Below are 14,688 nucleotides of genomic sequence, written 5' to 3'. Positions count from 1 at the left end.
CTCTTCTCAAAATTTAATTGCAAGATGTTACATTTCTATATTTTAAAAAATGGATTAAAACTTGACTTTATCTCTTGATCTGAAAGAGTAGTAAGCAAGTTAGAAAATTGTTTCCATAATTTTTTAGTGTACTTTGAGAGTTTTAAATAACTGATACACTTAAATTGTCTTTGGCAAGAACACCACAAATGGATGAAACATTTCCAAATATCCAATTTTAAAATGTTCTTTCCATAGCACAAATTTCTTCGAAAAAGCTTCTATTTTCTCTCATGATTAAAATGTCACCACTACGTTGAAGAGACAAATTGTTTATTTTTTCAAAAATATTTGCATAGTACCACATTACTGACAGCTACTTGTCATCACAACAAAGGTAAGCAAATTTGAAGTATGTTTTTTTCCTGAAAATACATTATTTTTGCCAACTCTTCTAAGTACATTAACAGAAGATATCTAGTGGACCCACAATAAACGTTCATGGCCTCTGACATCTCTTTGGTATTGTAAATATGCCATCATTTATGATAATATAACTTATGAATCCACTTAACTGGGCATATAGAAATGACAATAAGGCACAAGGTGGTGGAAGCAAAGGGCAGGGGGAGAGGCCACTGTCAATGCCTTTGTGTGGGGAAGTCCCCTCTTCCCTTAGCAGACCTCATAGGTGATACATGACTGGCTGACACATCGGCTCACTTGAAGGCACCAATGTTAATCTGTACATTAAAAGGCACAGTTCAGTTTTTCTTATTTTTTTGGAGAAAAATGAATATAAACCGGTTTCATTATTTCCCTCCTGTACTCCATGGACTATCTTTGTGTAGTCACTGTGTATAATGCATCCCATCGTGGAAACCACTGGTTCAGAGCTGGGCTTCTGTTTCTAGGTATCTAGCTTTCAGTTTGTGTAGTAACTTTGTCCGCAATCTAGTGTCTGTTTCTTAAAGTCCATGTCCCACTAGTTGTCCACGGCCCACTAGTTTCAGAATTGTTACAAATACAGATTTCTGGATCTTATCGCAGAATTACTCACATTAAAATGCCTGGGAGTCTGTATTTGTAACCAGCTCCCTCAGGTGCTTCTTTGGCACACCACAGTTTAAGATCCACTGCATTAGACTGCAAGCTTTGTGAAGAGGGGACCATATCGCCCTACTTCATTATATCCCTAGTAGCTGGCACAATAGACAGTTGACAAACTGAATTGCAATGAACAGCATAATTTGTCCTCTGGTAGAGAACTTGAGGGTTTGGTTGGGGTAATTAGTCATTGTTTGTTCATTCATTCATTCATTCATTGATTCATTATTGTAGGTACTTGGGTAACAGAATATAAAACAAACTAAAAGCATTGCCGTCAATGGAGTTGATATATTGCCAGAGGGAGACAAAAAATAAAAAATATAACAAATAAGTAAATTATCTACTATGCTATAGAAACAAAAAGCAGAGCAGGGTAAGGGGGTCAGGAGTGCTGGGGTAGGGGGTGGGGACAGGGCAGGCTGCAGGGTGATGAGATGGGCCTCACTGAGAGGACCAGCTCTGAGCAAAAGCTTAAAGGAGGTGAGGGAATCAGCCAAGTGGGTATTCCTTTCTCTTGCCACAAATTCTGTTGATCCCTCTTTTTTTTTTTCTGAGGACAACTGGCCCTGACCTGACATCTCTTGCCAATCTTCCCTTTTTCACTTGAGGAAGATTGTCACTGAGCTAACTATCTGTGGCAATCTTCCTCTATTTTGTATGTGGGATGCCACCACAGTATGGCCTGATGAGCAGTGTGTAGCAAGCAGAACGTGCAAACTTAACCACTACGCCACCGGGCCAGCCCCAACTGTTCACCCCTCTGTTTCAACCAAGACTTCTGAGAAATTTTAGATGTTACTGACATACAGCAGGAGCTCAGCAAATTTTGGCTGAATGAGCAAAGATAGCATTTCGTAGAAAGAAACAATGTAGAGAAATGAAACTATAAAGTTCCTCTTCAAAACCAGGAACAACCACCAAGTAAATAAAGAAGCATTCCAAATCATATGAAGACACTTGGAAAATGTCACCAGTAACATATGAAGATCTTACCCACACATGAAATGCTAGAGCAAAGCCCCTTTCACAGAGCCAAACAGGGCTCTGCCCGGAGGAGCTGGGGGCCAGCCTTGTGTATGCCGGGGAGCTCTGCGTTCACCTGAGTGGCCTCGCCACTGTCTTGCAGTATGGAAACCTAACTTACATTTCCCAATATGGTAATCATAAAAGTGCTCAAACTGGATGAAATACACTTAAAAATTCTCCATGATAAAATATGTTGTGGTTTTGTTTGGCTTTTGGCTTTTTTTTGGGGAATGGATATAACTTCCTGCCTAAAATATTTACACAAAACAAAGTTAATTGATTATGGTTATGCAGTTTACCACTTGAATGTATTGACTTTTATTCCTATAAAGTCAACATATTTAATATTTTAAGTTAGCAATAATATATTTACTGAGCTAACATACTTAAGGGGCAAAATATTTATTGTGGCCGTGATTAACTTGTATTGAAAAGATTATGCCTTTTTCTATTTCGTCAGTTTCAAGTTTATAATCTTTTAACCATAATTTGTGATTTGTACCTTTCAATTTTTTTAATTGTAGTATTAAGATGACAAAGAAACAATTCAAAGTAGTGCCTTTTCTTTTGGAATAAGCTACTTCATATACAATAAGGTAAATAAGTGATTCGCTAGGTTCTCACAGCACTTAGAGGTGGCAATGACTTTTAGAGATTAGAGGCTAATTAAGGCCTTACTAGCCACTTATTCCTTTTTAAAAAACAATTAATGAACCTGAACTTAAGGCAGCAAAAGGTTCAGTGATTTCCCTGGAGGTGAAACAGCGAGTCAGCAGGGAAGTGGGGCAGCCACTCTTCTCCTGGAGCTCAAGGATGCACCACAAACACTTCCCTGTAACATGCTGTCATACTTTAATACTTTCACATTTGGGGCCTCATGGTGTCCTTCTAAACACACATGCATAAGATTAATAGCTTTAAAAGCTTAAGTAATCTACTTAAAATAAACGTTTCTCCCTAAAAACCTGGATTTCCCTTGCTTGTAAGATATCAAATAAAAAGTAGCAGATTGTTTTGTAGATTTTGTTTTGTTTATTGTTAATCACAACAGAATTAACCATGGACTCTAGTCTCTTGTTAAGTTATTTGAGGAAAAATAAATCATCACTGTAATTTGTTGTGTTTCAGTAAAGAAACCCTTCCCCCTAAAACATGCAGAGCAATCTTTGCAACAAAGTTTCATAGCTCTCTTCAGCCACCCCCAACAAAAACCACCAAACGTCCCAAGAGTGACTTTAAAGATCTAAACGAACATGCTTATTTTGAACAAATATTACCACAAGCAACTATTTATAGCCAATAAATCAAGTAAAAATCATCAGGACGAAATCCCTTTCACATTGACTTTTCAGTGAAGCACAAAACATATATTTATGTTGAATAACACACAAGTTGGAACATTATTTAAATCAATACCAAATAAAATACCATCAAATAAAGACTCCCTACACATTTGATGAACTCTTAAAAATTACTGTCTGCTAATACATGAGGTATCAAGAGTGGGACACTGTCATTCTTTAGGTCCCTGAGGGGGTCACTGAGTGGCTCTGGACAGAGAACTCCTAGGCCCATTCTGGCCACCTGCTTCAGCAATTCTCCAGAGCTTTGCTTACCCTGTTTTCTTAAGATGGAATAACACTTCCCAGGAAAATCCTTCACAGCCCAGTTGGAATGCCTCTTTCAACTGGAAGCATTTCTGACTATCCAAGTCCGAATTAGCTGTTCTTTCTGCAATACTCTCAATCATTTCACCTCCCATAACGATTAGGAGTTTCCATCCATAAGGGACTGTGTCCTAATCACATGGGCCAACTCTCGTGCTCTGCATCACAGCAGGTAGTTAAAAAAAATCTATCTGTTGAATTTAATTGAATCTTGCTAAAATAGATCCAGAAGGGTCCACTGAGGTTATGAGTTCAGCTTCTTCATTCCGTAGTTCAAGAAAAGAAATGATTTGTCCAATCAACACAGCAGGCTGTGATGGAAGTGGAACCTGCATTCTGAGCTTCCCTCGTGAAGCTGACATGGGTTAGTGCTGTTGGAGATCTAGCCCCTGAACTAATAGAGCACTCACTTCAGTAGGTGAGAAAAACTGGTCCAGTTCCTTTGTCACTACAGAGTGGAGGACGATGCTGACATAAAGGAAAGCAAAACTGACTAAGATTGGCGGTATACAGAAGGTAGCCAAGATTGTTTTTTAAAAGATGAAAATAACACATGTATGACTAAAAGAATTCAGAGTCCTGGCCACAGTCTTCTTAAATCAAACAATAACCCACTGGCCAGACCCATGTGACAGCCTAGAGGTCTGAATAAGTGAGTGCGCTTTACCAAGTGAGGAACTCATTTAAGAAGAGTTCTTGGAACTTCTGGCTGAGAGCAAGAGAAGTTTATAACAAGAGGATGTCTTAATCATCAGGAAGAATTGCCATGAATCCAGCAGTCTTTTTTGAGTTTCAAAATGTGACCTTAAAAATGATTTTACTTTATATCATCATGTAAGATTACACAGGAAGAACAAAGTACTAACAAGCCTTCCCTGGCTCATCCATCTCAGGCAGGTTTCCCTGTTCCCGGCTCCAGTCATACTGGTCTTCTTTCAGTTCTATGAACAGTCTAAGCTCTTTTCTACCTCGGAGGCTTTGTGTTTACTGTTCCCCTGTCTGCAGGCTCTTCTCCCTATTCTTTGCCTGGCTGGTTCCTTCTCCTTCATTAGTTCTCACCTGAAATGGTACCTCCTTAGAGAAGGACTTTTGACCAACCTACGTAAATTAGGTTTTCACTCCGCCCAGATTCTTCCTCCTCTTATTATTTTAATGATGATACTCTATTTGTATCCTTTATAACACATGACAGACTGAGTACTTTCTTGTTTGCTTACTCATTAAGATAAGGATCATGTCTTTTTCTTGTTTACCATTATATCACCAGGATCTAAACAGTGCCCGGTGCAGAGGTCAGTTGACTAAATTAATAAATTCAAAATACTTTTATAAAATGAATTCAAAATTATTTAAGGCCCCTAGGAAACCCTTAACAAATTTTGAGAAACAGATAACTCTACTTTATGAAATGTCTGAACACAATAAATAACAAATTTCAAATATTGGTTTAATGAAAACTTTTAGATTACGCCTTTGCAGATTTTTGATACCACCATTTACTTCAGGAGTAAAACTTAAGGTTTTTTAATGCTATGTCAGAAAGTCTATATTTCTGATTGAATGGGAAAACATACCTGATTAGTCACTAATATCCAAATATTAACTATAATAAACATCCAGTTGCTTGTAATCTAATGATAAAAAAGAATGACATATAGTCAAGTTGCTCAGATTCAAAGAAAAAACCACCTTTTTGGGGTCACTAACAGAGAAAATACAAAAATAAATGATTCTCCAAGAATGGCAGTTTTCAGAGAAATGTTTCAACTTTCTAGAAAAAAAGGATAAAGAAGACAGAAGCAACACATTCTTTCTATAACAGAAAATTAGATTAGAAACATACTAGAAAATCTGAACAGAACCTCTGATGGGAACACCATGAAAAGTAAATAAACGGATACTGTGCGTCCTCAGAGTCCGTATGTGTGTTTTTTAGGTTCTTTATTCTCAGAGAAGGAAAAAATTACAATGGCATTACTGGAATGGGGCATTTTCTAACATTGTAAACTAACTGGTAGTAGGTTTGAATCCATTCACTGCTTTTCAATTCTGATATATGACATTTTATCATTTGACATTAAAAAAAAAAGTTACACCTACAGTCGGGTTCTTTGGAATTAAAAGAGCAAAAATCTATTATTTGCATAACATCTGAAATCTGAATATTCAGATTTTTTTATAATTTAAAAAGGCAAAACTTAATGTAACTCCAAACAAAAACCAAATCAGAATTGGCCAAGTATAAGATCACTGTACACTATATCTTTATAGCATGTTTCTGTGTAAAAGAATGACTATGAAATTAAATTGTCTTATTTCTAGCAATTTTCTTCCATAAACAATAACATCACTGCTAAAAGGGTTGCTTACAAACTTACTTGAAATATTTTGGGGGGATATTCTAGTCTTCAAAACAAATGGTAGCTGTCAAATTCTTACTGCATAATCTAAAATGTTAATCCATGTACTGTATTTCATTTGTAATAAGTCTTTATGATAAGGTTAACACTGCAACACATAACACAAATAAGAGAGCACCGAAAAATGAAAATTACTTTGCTTATGTTTCCGTATTAGAATTTTATTTGCTAAAGGGTAAAAACCGATTTGCAAAATTCACAGTTAACTTAAAACAATAGTTTTAAACCTTTTATTCCTAGCCCTTACTGCCTTCAGGAAGGGGAGAACATCTGGTTATTTAAGGAACACAATATGTTCACATTTTCTATGACTTTTGTTTCTAATTGGGTTTTAAAATTTCTTTTGAATTTGAACAACTAGTTAGAACAATGTTTTTTAATCACTTCATATTTTTCAGACTGTCCTCCTTCTATCCCTCTGCTTCCTTTAGTGGATTGTTGTTGGAAATCTGCTCAGTGGTTCTAATATGATAAAGAGAAGAAAATGAGAATTAGGATCATGGTCTGAAGAGCTAAGTATAGAAACCCTACTTATGGTGAACAGAGTATAAGATGCTACAGATACTTGACTATCCAGTCTCTTCATACAGCATACACTTTATTTATTTATTTATTTATTTATTTATTTTTGAGGAAGACCAGCCCTGAGCTAACATCTGCTGCCAATCCTCCTCTTTTTGCCGAGGAAGGCTGGCCCTGAGCTAACATCAGTGCCCATCTTCCTCTACTTTATATGTGGGACACCTACCACAGCATGGCTTGTCAAGCGGTGCCATGTCTGCACCCAGGATCCGAACCGGTGAACCCTGGGCTGCCGAAGCAGAGCGTGCACACTTAACCGCTGTGCCACCGGGCTGGCCCCCATCAGCATACATTTAAAAAATTCTCAAACAATTCTTGGGCCACTTATATACATGGCAATTTCATTTATTTCTGATGCAAATAAATGTCTATTACAAATAGAAAAATTTGTATAAGAAATATCAGTAACTAGGATTCTACTATTTTTAAAACTAATGAAGCTATAGCTCTTGTGTGGAAAGGTGGTTGGAAGACCTGGGTTCAACTGCTGGCTCTGCCACTGACAAGCTGTGTGACCTTGAAGGACTCCCTAAACTTCACCTTGATCCTCAGTTTGTTTATCTATAGAAGGAGAAGCTGGATTAGACTCTCTTGGTTCTCTGCAGTTCTGAAATTATTAGTGACAGTCTAAGTGAGGTATATTAACCACATTCTTTGCTAGGTCTTCTTCATTCCATAATATTGAAAGGTGGTAACAGGTTTTCAAATAATTCTAACACATAGTAAATTTAAGGAACTAGATGCTCTTTAAGTTCAAGTTGTAGGGTTAATTCACTGCCATGATAAAAATGGCAGCTGACAAATATATAACGACTGTGGCTTCTACGGAATATGGATATGGGTTCCAGAAATATGCTAGGTGACTGAGATCCACCTAGATTAGAGTCAGTATGGTATACTAGAAGACACTTAGCATTTGAGTCAGAATACAATTCTACCATTATTAATATCAACCACTGCAGGACACAAAGCTAAATGCTACAAAATAAGCAGGATCATAAGGAGAAATAATTGATAAAATAAATAAGCAAATAGCTAAAGCACAAGGTGCTGTGGGCACTCAAAGAGGAAAACATGGCCTATCAGAGCCTGGAAATGGCTTCCTGGAGCAGGAAGAATGGATGCCGGGAATCTCAGGAGGGAATGAGTAGATACAAAGGTCATGGAGTCACTTTAGCTAGCTTGGAAGCTTACAAGCTTTTTGGCCTTGGGAAAGCCACACAATCTTGACCTCCCTGTATGGAAAAAGAATGAGGAAAGATAACCGGCTCTGCCTATGTCATAGCTTGTTGTGAGAACCAAATTAAGCACATGAAGTGCTTGGAAACTGTGAAGAAGTATGATCCTATGATTACAGTTTAGAGGCCCATTATTTCAGTCTGTTTAAATAAGAAATCTTTTCACAGTAAAGCCTATATCTGATATAAAACAGTTAAAGCTCAGCATCTTAAGCTTTACTTGCAGAGTCTATTCTCAATTGAGCAATCTCCACTGGGATTCAGGGATAGCGATAGGACAAAGAGCTTCTCTGAAGGCTGACAATGAACTTAGGGGAGCTCAGAGTTCCTTGTTTATTTTTATTTTACTGAGTCTATCAGCAACACTCAACACAACTGTCACATGAAGCTGGGATATGGGAAAGTGTACTTTCATGCCTCAAATTTCATCTTTCTACTAGTTCCTTTCATAGAGACTTGTGTGTTTATATACTTGTTCTGATCTACTTGAATCAGGAATGATTCAAGTATTTTAAGCGTTTCATTGTTGCTAATAAATAGAAAACATTTAAAGCACTCTGACATCTGGATTCTTAGAGGATGTGGATGGGGTACTAAAATCGTCTTTCCTTCTCTTTCTTTTCCCCCTCAGCATAAATGGCCTCCTTTACGTCTTTAAAATCGCCATAAATGACACTGAAAACTCCGTCCACTTGTGGATTTCTATAATATATACAAACTTGCTGCTTTTTTCCTTTTTTTTATTTGTACCTTTATAGCACTGGATTGGCTCCCGTTACATCATTAGAAGTCAGTTCTTTATGGACAAAGGCTGCTCTGGTTGGGTGAATCATTAGAGACAATTTAACTCAATCACAAAAGAGAAGACCAAGACTCAGCAAGCGTGAGTTTCCCAAAATCGCAAGGATGATTGGTAGCAGAGTCAGGATTTCATGTAGTGTCCCGATTCCTAACTCAGGCTCCTTGAAGGATACTATGCTGCGATAGACCTACAATTAGCACATGTGCCAAGTGATGTTAGTTATCATTTGACATTTACTAAATAATGTCAATGAGTCAGCCACTATATAAACTTAACCAAGACTATAACCTTGCTGGGTTAGCCATCTGAAAGCCCCTTAATACTATACAGCTTTCTTTACTTTTCCTATAGATATCATCATTCCATGAACTTGTTCTCAAGAGATTTTTAAACGTGACTCCCTCCCGCCCAATTTCTTATGTCTCAGAAATATCAGTTTAAGCTCCCACATTTTGAACCATTATCTTGATCTTGTTTTTCCTTGGTAAGAAGACCCTGAATATAAAAGTGGGGAATATCTTTTTTTAGATACTTATGCTATTCATTACTTTTTTTCTTAAACCTTAGAGAATGTATTTTTTTAATGCTTGTAGAATTGGTTTCATTATACCCTTATATTATGTACAGTACCTTATTGAGATAAAAAGTACTCTACTAAAATCACAGATTCTATTAATAACATTAATGGATTTAGTATATAAAATTCTACAACTAGAAGAGCAAATGATTCATAGGAAGATCAACCATATTTAGCCAGGAAAAAATTACCAAGATCAATAGGTTTAGATAACATATTCATTTCTCCTTTCAATTAAACCAAACAAATCACACAAGTAGAGAATTCAAATAGTCATTTTAGCAATTTTTCCCCACTCTGTATGACTCTAAGAATCCCTAATGCTGAGCTAGTAGAATCTACCTCAATCTGTAGACCAAAACTCATATATCTCATTGACTAGCAAACTCATTCTTTATTCCTTTTATAGATATTTCATAATCTTGGTTATTTATTATAAAGAATATATACTTATACAACTTACATACACATATATACATAAAAAAATATGTATGGGGTTTTTGATTTTTGCAGTCAGACTCCTAAGCCTTACCAGAAAAAAACTCATCTATATGCTACCTTAGGTATCAGAGAAACAATGGATTATATTTTTGATATTTCATGGAATTTTGTGTAAGAGAAATTATATAAAATTGTGTATTTCTTCAGAAAATAGATACAGGCACAAGGAAATGAATTCTCTCAAATCAATCAAAGAATAAATAGAATGTTGAAGTCAACAACCGAGGAAAGGACAGAAATCTTTTAGAATCAAAACCTTGAACTTGGAGGCCCAAGTTGATCAGACAGAGCTTTGGCAACGGAATCTACAGACAGACTGACTCAAAGACAGTTCAACAACTGCCAACATGACTGTTGGGAGTTCTGCCAAAGAGCCAAAGGCTGGGATTACTACCCATTGCCTGGCATTCTCATACTCGTGTTTGAAGCTTTCTCTCTTACTACTTCATCCAATATTTTTGTTTGGCTCAAAAGCATCAAGAATTCACAGATTTTTTTAGATCATTAAATGTTCTTATTTTCAAGAAATATAACATTAGTTGTAAAAGAGCACACTTCTTCTCTGAAGTGTAAAGAAAATTTTGGTGACTTGCTTTAAGTTCAAATAGAGAAATCAGCATTAAAGACTGTTTAAATCTTTATTTTATTAGGTTACTTCCTCACCCACAAAATAAGAAATACATAGTCATAATATGAAATAATTTAGTATTTTATTGTATCATAAATTCTTACAGAACTGGTCCTTTTTGTAGTTCTAATGTCTTGGTCTTCACATGGCCTCCAAGGCTCTACTTGGATAAGCTGGCCCTTGTAAGGCGTACCAATGATAACAAAGTGTAGTTATAAGGAGAAGCAGTTGTTCAACCACTTCCTTGAGTTATGAGGAAGGCAGGAGGGCAGAACAACTTTCTGAGGGATAAGCAATGTGTGCTCCAGTTTCTCATGACAATGTCCAGTTAATTTGCCTGCTGAGTTGCTAGCCAATGAGGCAGGTGAGTTTTGGCCTACAACTCTAGGCAAATTCTTTTATTAGGCAATGTATCTGCCATTAGATGCATTCTACTTTAGGAATTCTTGGAGTCATAGAGAGATATCAATTTTTCACTGAACTTAAAATGATGCATATCCTACTTGGAAAGCTTACCTTTGGATCTCGAAGAAACAGAGCCTTAAGAATCAGTGAGTGTACATCCCCAATTGGGGGGAAATGCATCAGAAGGCCAAGACAGGTCTGGTAGTTACTAGAGATCACTAAATAAGAGGGAAAAAACATAATTCAGAAGCAATACTGTTTAAGATATTTGCATTACTGAGAGTAAAAAAATAACTTAGATTCAAAGAAAGCAAATCAATAATTCAATTGATTTGATAAAAGGAAATAGGGAGAAGGGATCTTTACCAAATGGCCTTTGAAGTAGCACACTGTACTGTTAATTGCAATCTAATACACTAGCACTTATCCTCAGGGGGCGCTGGAAGGAAGAGCCTCAGATACAGATATGTGTGTGCATTTGCAATATAAATAAACTCTTAGAAGCATGCATATTTATTGCCATTTATATGGCTGTGTTTAAATATCTCTAGTTTTGCTGCTTAGAAATTAGTAACAAAAATCTTATGAATGGGAAAGAACCAGTTTAAAATTCTCATAAAATAACATTTACCCTGATTATTATGCTTCGTAACTTACGTATGTTACACTTATTCTTTTGTACATATAAAAATTACATAATTCAAAATTAAAGAAAACATAATTTCTTCCAATTATTTGTTCTTCTAAAGGTAACAAGGAATTTAGGGAGAATATCCATGCAGCATTTCTTGGAGGAAAAATGTCAAAATCTTCACAGATAAGCCTAACTATATTCCTTAAACTGTCATTTAATTTTTTTTTCAAATCAACCTAATTATGGGCGCAATTATTAAACACATCTTTTTAGGCAGGTCTATGTAAACTACTTCATTTCTTGGCAATCCATCTGCCACTGCTGTCACAGTTGGGCCCATTAACGACGCTTATTTTGTAAGCCACACTGACTGCCTCCACAGCACTGATGTGAGGAAACTTTACACTTATAACTTCCTGTGGTTGCAACAGAATCCCTTTCATTAATCAGAACAGTTCGTTGAAAAATATTCCATAGGAAAACTGTGATTCAATAGAAACAACACAAATCACAAAAGAAACAATTATTTGTAATCAGAAATACCCGTGATTCTTGGAAGATCTTTTTTCTTCTTCTGTTGGAAACACCATTTCTCGCTATAGCTTCCCACCCCCTCCCCCTTCCCATGAACATTATGGGGAAAGGAGACAGGACTGGGCAAAATGAATAATTATAATCTATGTAAGGAACCACTTTATCATCTTCATTTCCGTTGCTGATCTGACAGCTTGTAATTTCATACATCTGCTTTCATTTGTAAAGCACTCACTTATCCTACCCTTTCTATATCTGTTCAGACTCGTCTTTTCTTACTTGTTCATTGTCATATTCACATTCAGTTACCTGTTGTCCTTTTTAGGCTAGAATCCAAAAAGCTAGGACACTGAGAATAGTATGTTTTCACGTACAGTTTTCTTTGAGATCTAGCAAGTAAATAAAACTTAGGTAATTTATTTTATAACTCATAAAGTTATTTGCCCAAACACTATAATGATTATATATTATTAGTAACTGACTCAGGAAGAATTCTTGTATATTCTGTAAGAGAGGCAGAAGAGTTTTGTGGAAATGGTTCTAGGCTCAGGATTCAAAGATGTGGGCTTGAATCCTAGGACACCGTCCAAACCTTTCATAAAGTTGGCTAAAGATTAAATGATATAACCTATGTGACTGATTCACAGTAGCTGCTCAAAACCTTTTGGGGGTAACCTCTCTGGGCTTAAGTTTAGTCATTTGGAAAACAACTTTCTGACTTAAAAAAAAAAAATTTAACTGCCTACTTCATTCAATCCAATAATTATTTGTTGAGTACCTAACCCATGAAAGATCCCATGTTAGGAGAGGATGCAGAGATGAACAAAACACAGTCCTCATCCTGAAGAAAATTAAAGTACAGAAGGGTAAAGATGTAACAACGAGCAGTTATTATTACTACTACCACTAAGATGTTAACGAACTATTGAAGGCTTTCTGAGGCCAGGCCCTATGCCAAAGAACTTCACCTGCATTATCTCATTTAATTTCTATGGCAATCTTATTATAAGGGTATAATTATCATCCCTGTTTTACAGATGAGAAAACTGATACTTGGAAAGCTTAACTCATTTGCCCAAATCACACAGTGATTTGGTGGAGGAGCAAAATTTGAAATTCAGAAATCTAGCTGCAGCGGCTGTGCTCTAAGACATGGCTTTGTTCTGAGAGGCCATTGTTTTGAAAATCAAATGACATAAAGGATGCAAATAGTCACTGCAATCATTGCAAACAGAAAAGCCAATTAGTATTATTACTCTTGTTAAGTAGTTTTAAGTAGCTTGGAAGGTCAGCATAACCCAGTCTCTAAAACAGCCTGATAATAGTAGGTATTTATTTGAAGGGACCAGAGCAACAACTCTATATTATTACAACTTGACAGAACTGTTGAAGCCATTGGAAGCTGTAAAATACATAAGGGAAGTCAAATAATGTATTAATATTCTACTTGCAGAACAAATGAAGGAGCTAACATTCTTTTTCTCATTTCTCCCATCCATCCATCCATCCATCCAGTCACCGAATGCAATGAATGTTTCCTGAGCACCAACTAAATCCTGGATACACGGAGACTGCACTAGGCACCGGCAGTAGGGATATAACGTCAAAGGAGTCTGACTTTGGAAGGGTAGCAGAACATGCCACCCCGAAATACGGCTGTAGGAGTTCAAGACATGCCACCCCAAAATATGCTGCTTTGGTATTTTGATTATTTTGAGCTGTAGGTACCTGAAAAACGCAAATTCAGCTTTCTCTGAACTCCCCTTATCTGCTTTAAGATAAATCCTCCAAAAGGAACTCAATTGTCATAAATCTCCCCCAGACAAACTTTGTCACAAATTATCATACCTCCCATCTATTCTTCTAAGGGCCCATTCATCTTTCCTACAAATCATTTACCCTCCCCGAAGAGGCCTACACATCCCCCTCCGCTCTCTTATAAGATAGTATTTAATCCTGAATTCTACAGGCATCTCTGAGAGTCACTCATTTTCCCCTGAGTATTGCCCAGATATATATGAAGTAGGCATGTTAATAAACTTTTGTTTTTCTCTTGTTCATTTGTCTTTTTATTACAGAATGCCAGCTGAAAACCTAACTGGGTAAAGTTTTACCTCCTCTACAGCCCTCTGCCCTCAGATCATGACATCTCTAATTTATTAACAAAAATCTGTAACTTTAGAGCACTTTTAATTTGTAAGTACATATGCTAAGTATTAAGTCCCTTTTGAATAACTGTGCCCGATTTAGAGGAGGCAAAAGAGAATTATACAAACTGTTTTAAAAAACCAAAATAGCAGAGATCTGATAGAATAAGAATTTAGTTTTGATTCTTAGAATAAATTTTTGTTGAACTTAAAAAACTCATCTAGGGGTCAACCTGGGGGAGCTGTGGTTAAATTCATGCACTCTGCTTCGGTAGCCTGGGGTTCCTCAGTTCAGATCCCAGATGCACTGCTTATTGAGCCATACTGTGGCAGGTGTCCCACATATAAAAAGAGGAAGATAGGTACAGATGTTAGCTCAGGGCCAATCTTCCTCAGCAAAAAGTGGAGGGTTGGTGGCAGATGTTAGATCAGGGCCAA

General features: G+C 36.6%; 1 protein-coding gene across 11 annotated transcripts in view; it reads right to left on the bottom strand.

The window, feature by feature from the left end:
- Positions 1–14,688, bottom strand: part of TBC1D5 (TBC1 domain family member 5) — a 570,404-nt gene that overhangs the window by 119,323 nt on the left and 436,393 nt on the right. For all 11 annotated transcript variants that reach the window (XM_070238099.1, XM_070238103.1, XM_023620885.2 and 8 more), the window contains one exon: positions 11,047–11,153. In XM_070238099.1, coding sequence (XP_070094200.1) covers positions 11,047–11,153 — 107 coding nt within the window. The remainder of the gene's footprint in view (positions 1–11,046; positions 11,154–14,688) is intronic.

The sequence above is a fragment of the Equus caballus genome, chromosome 16 (genome assembly GCF_041296265.1).
Source record: "Equus caballus isolate H_3958 breed thoroughbred chromosome 16, TB-T2T, whole genome shotgun sequence".
Taxonomy (NCBI): domain Eukaryota; kingdom Metazoa; phylum Chordata; class Mammalia; order Perissodactyla; family Equidae; genus Equus; species Equus caballus.
Note: the sequence above shows the minus strand (reverse complement) of the source record. Positions and strands in the feature narration are given on the sequence as shown.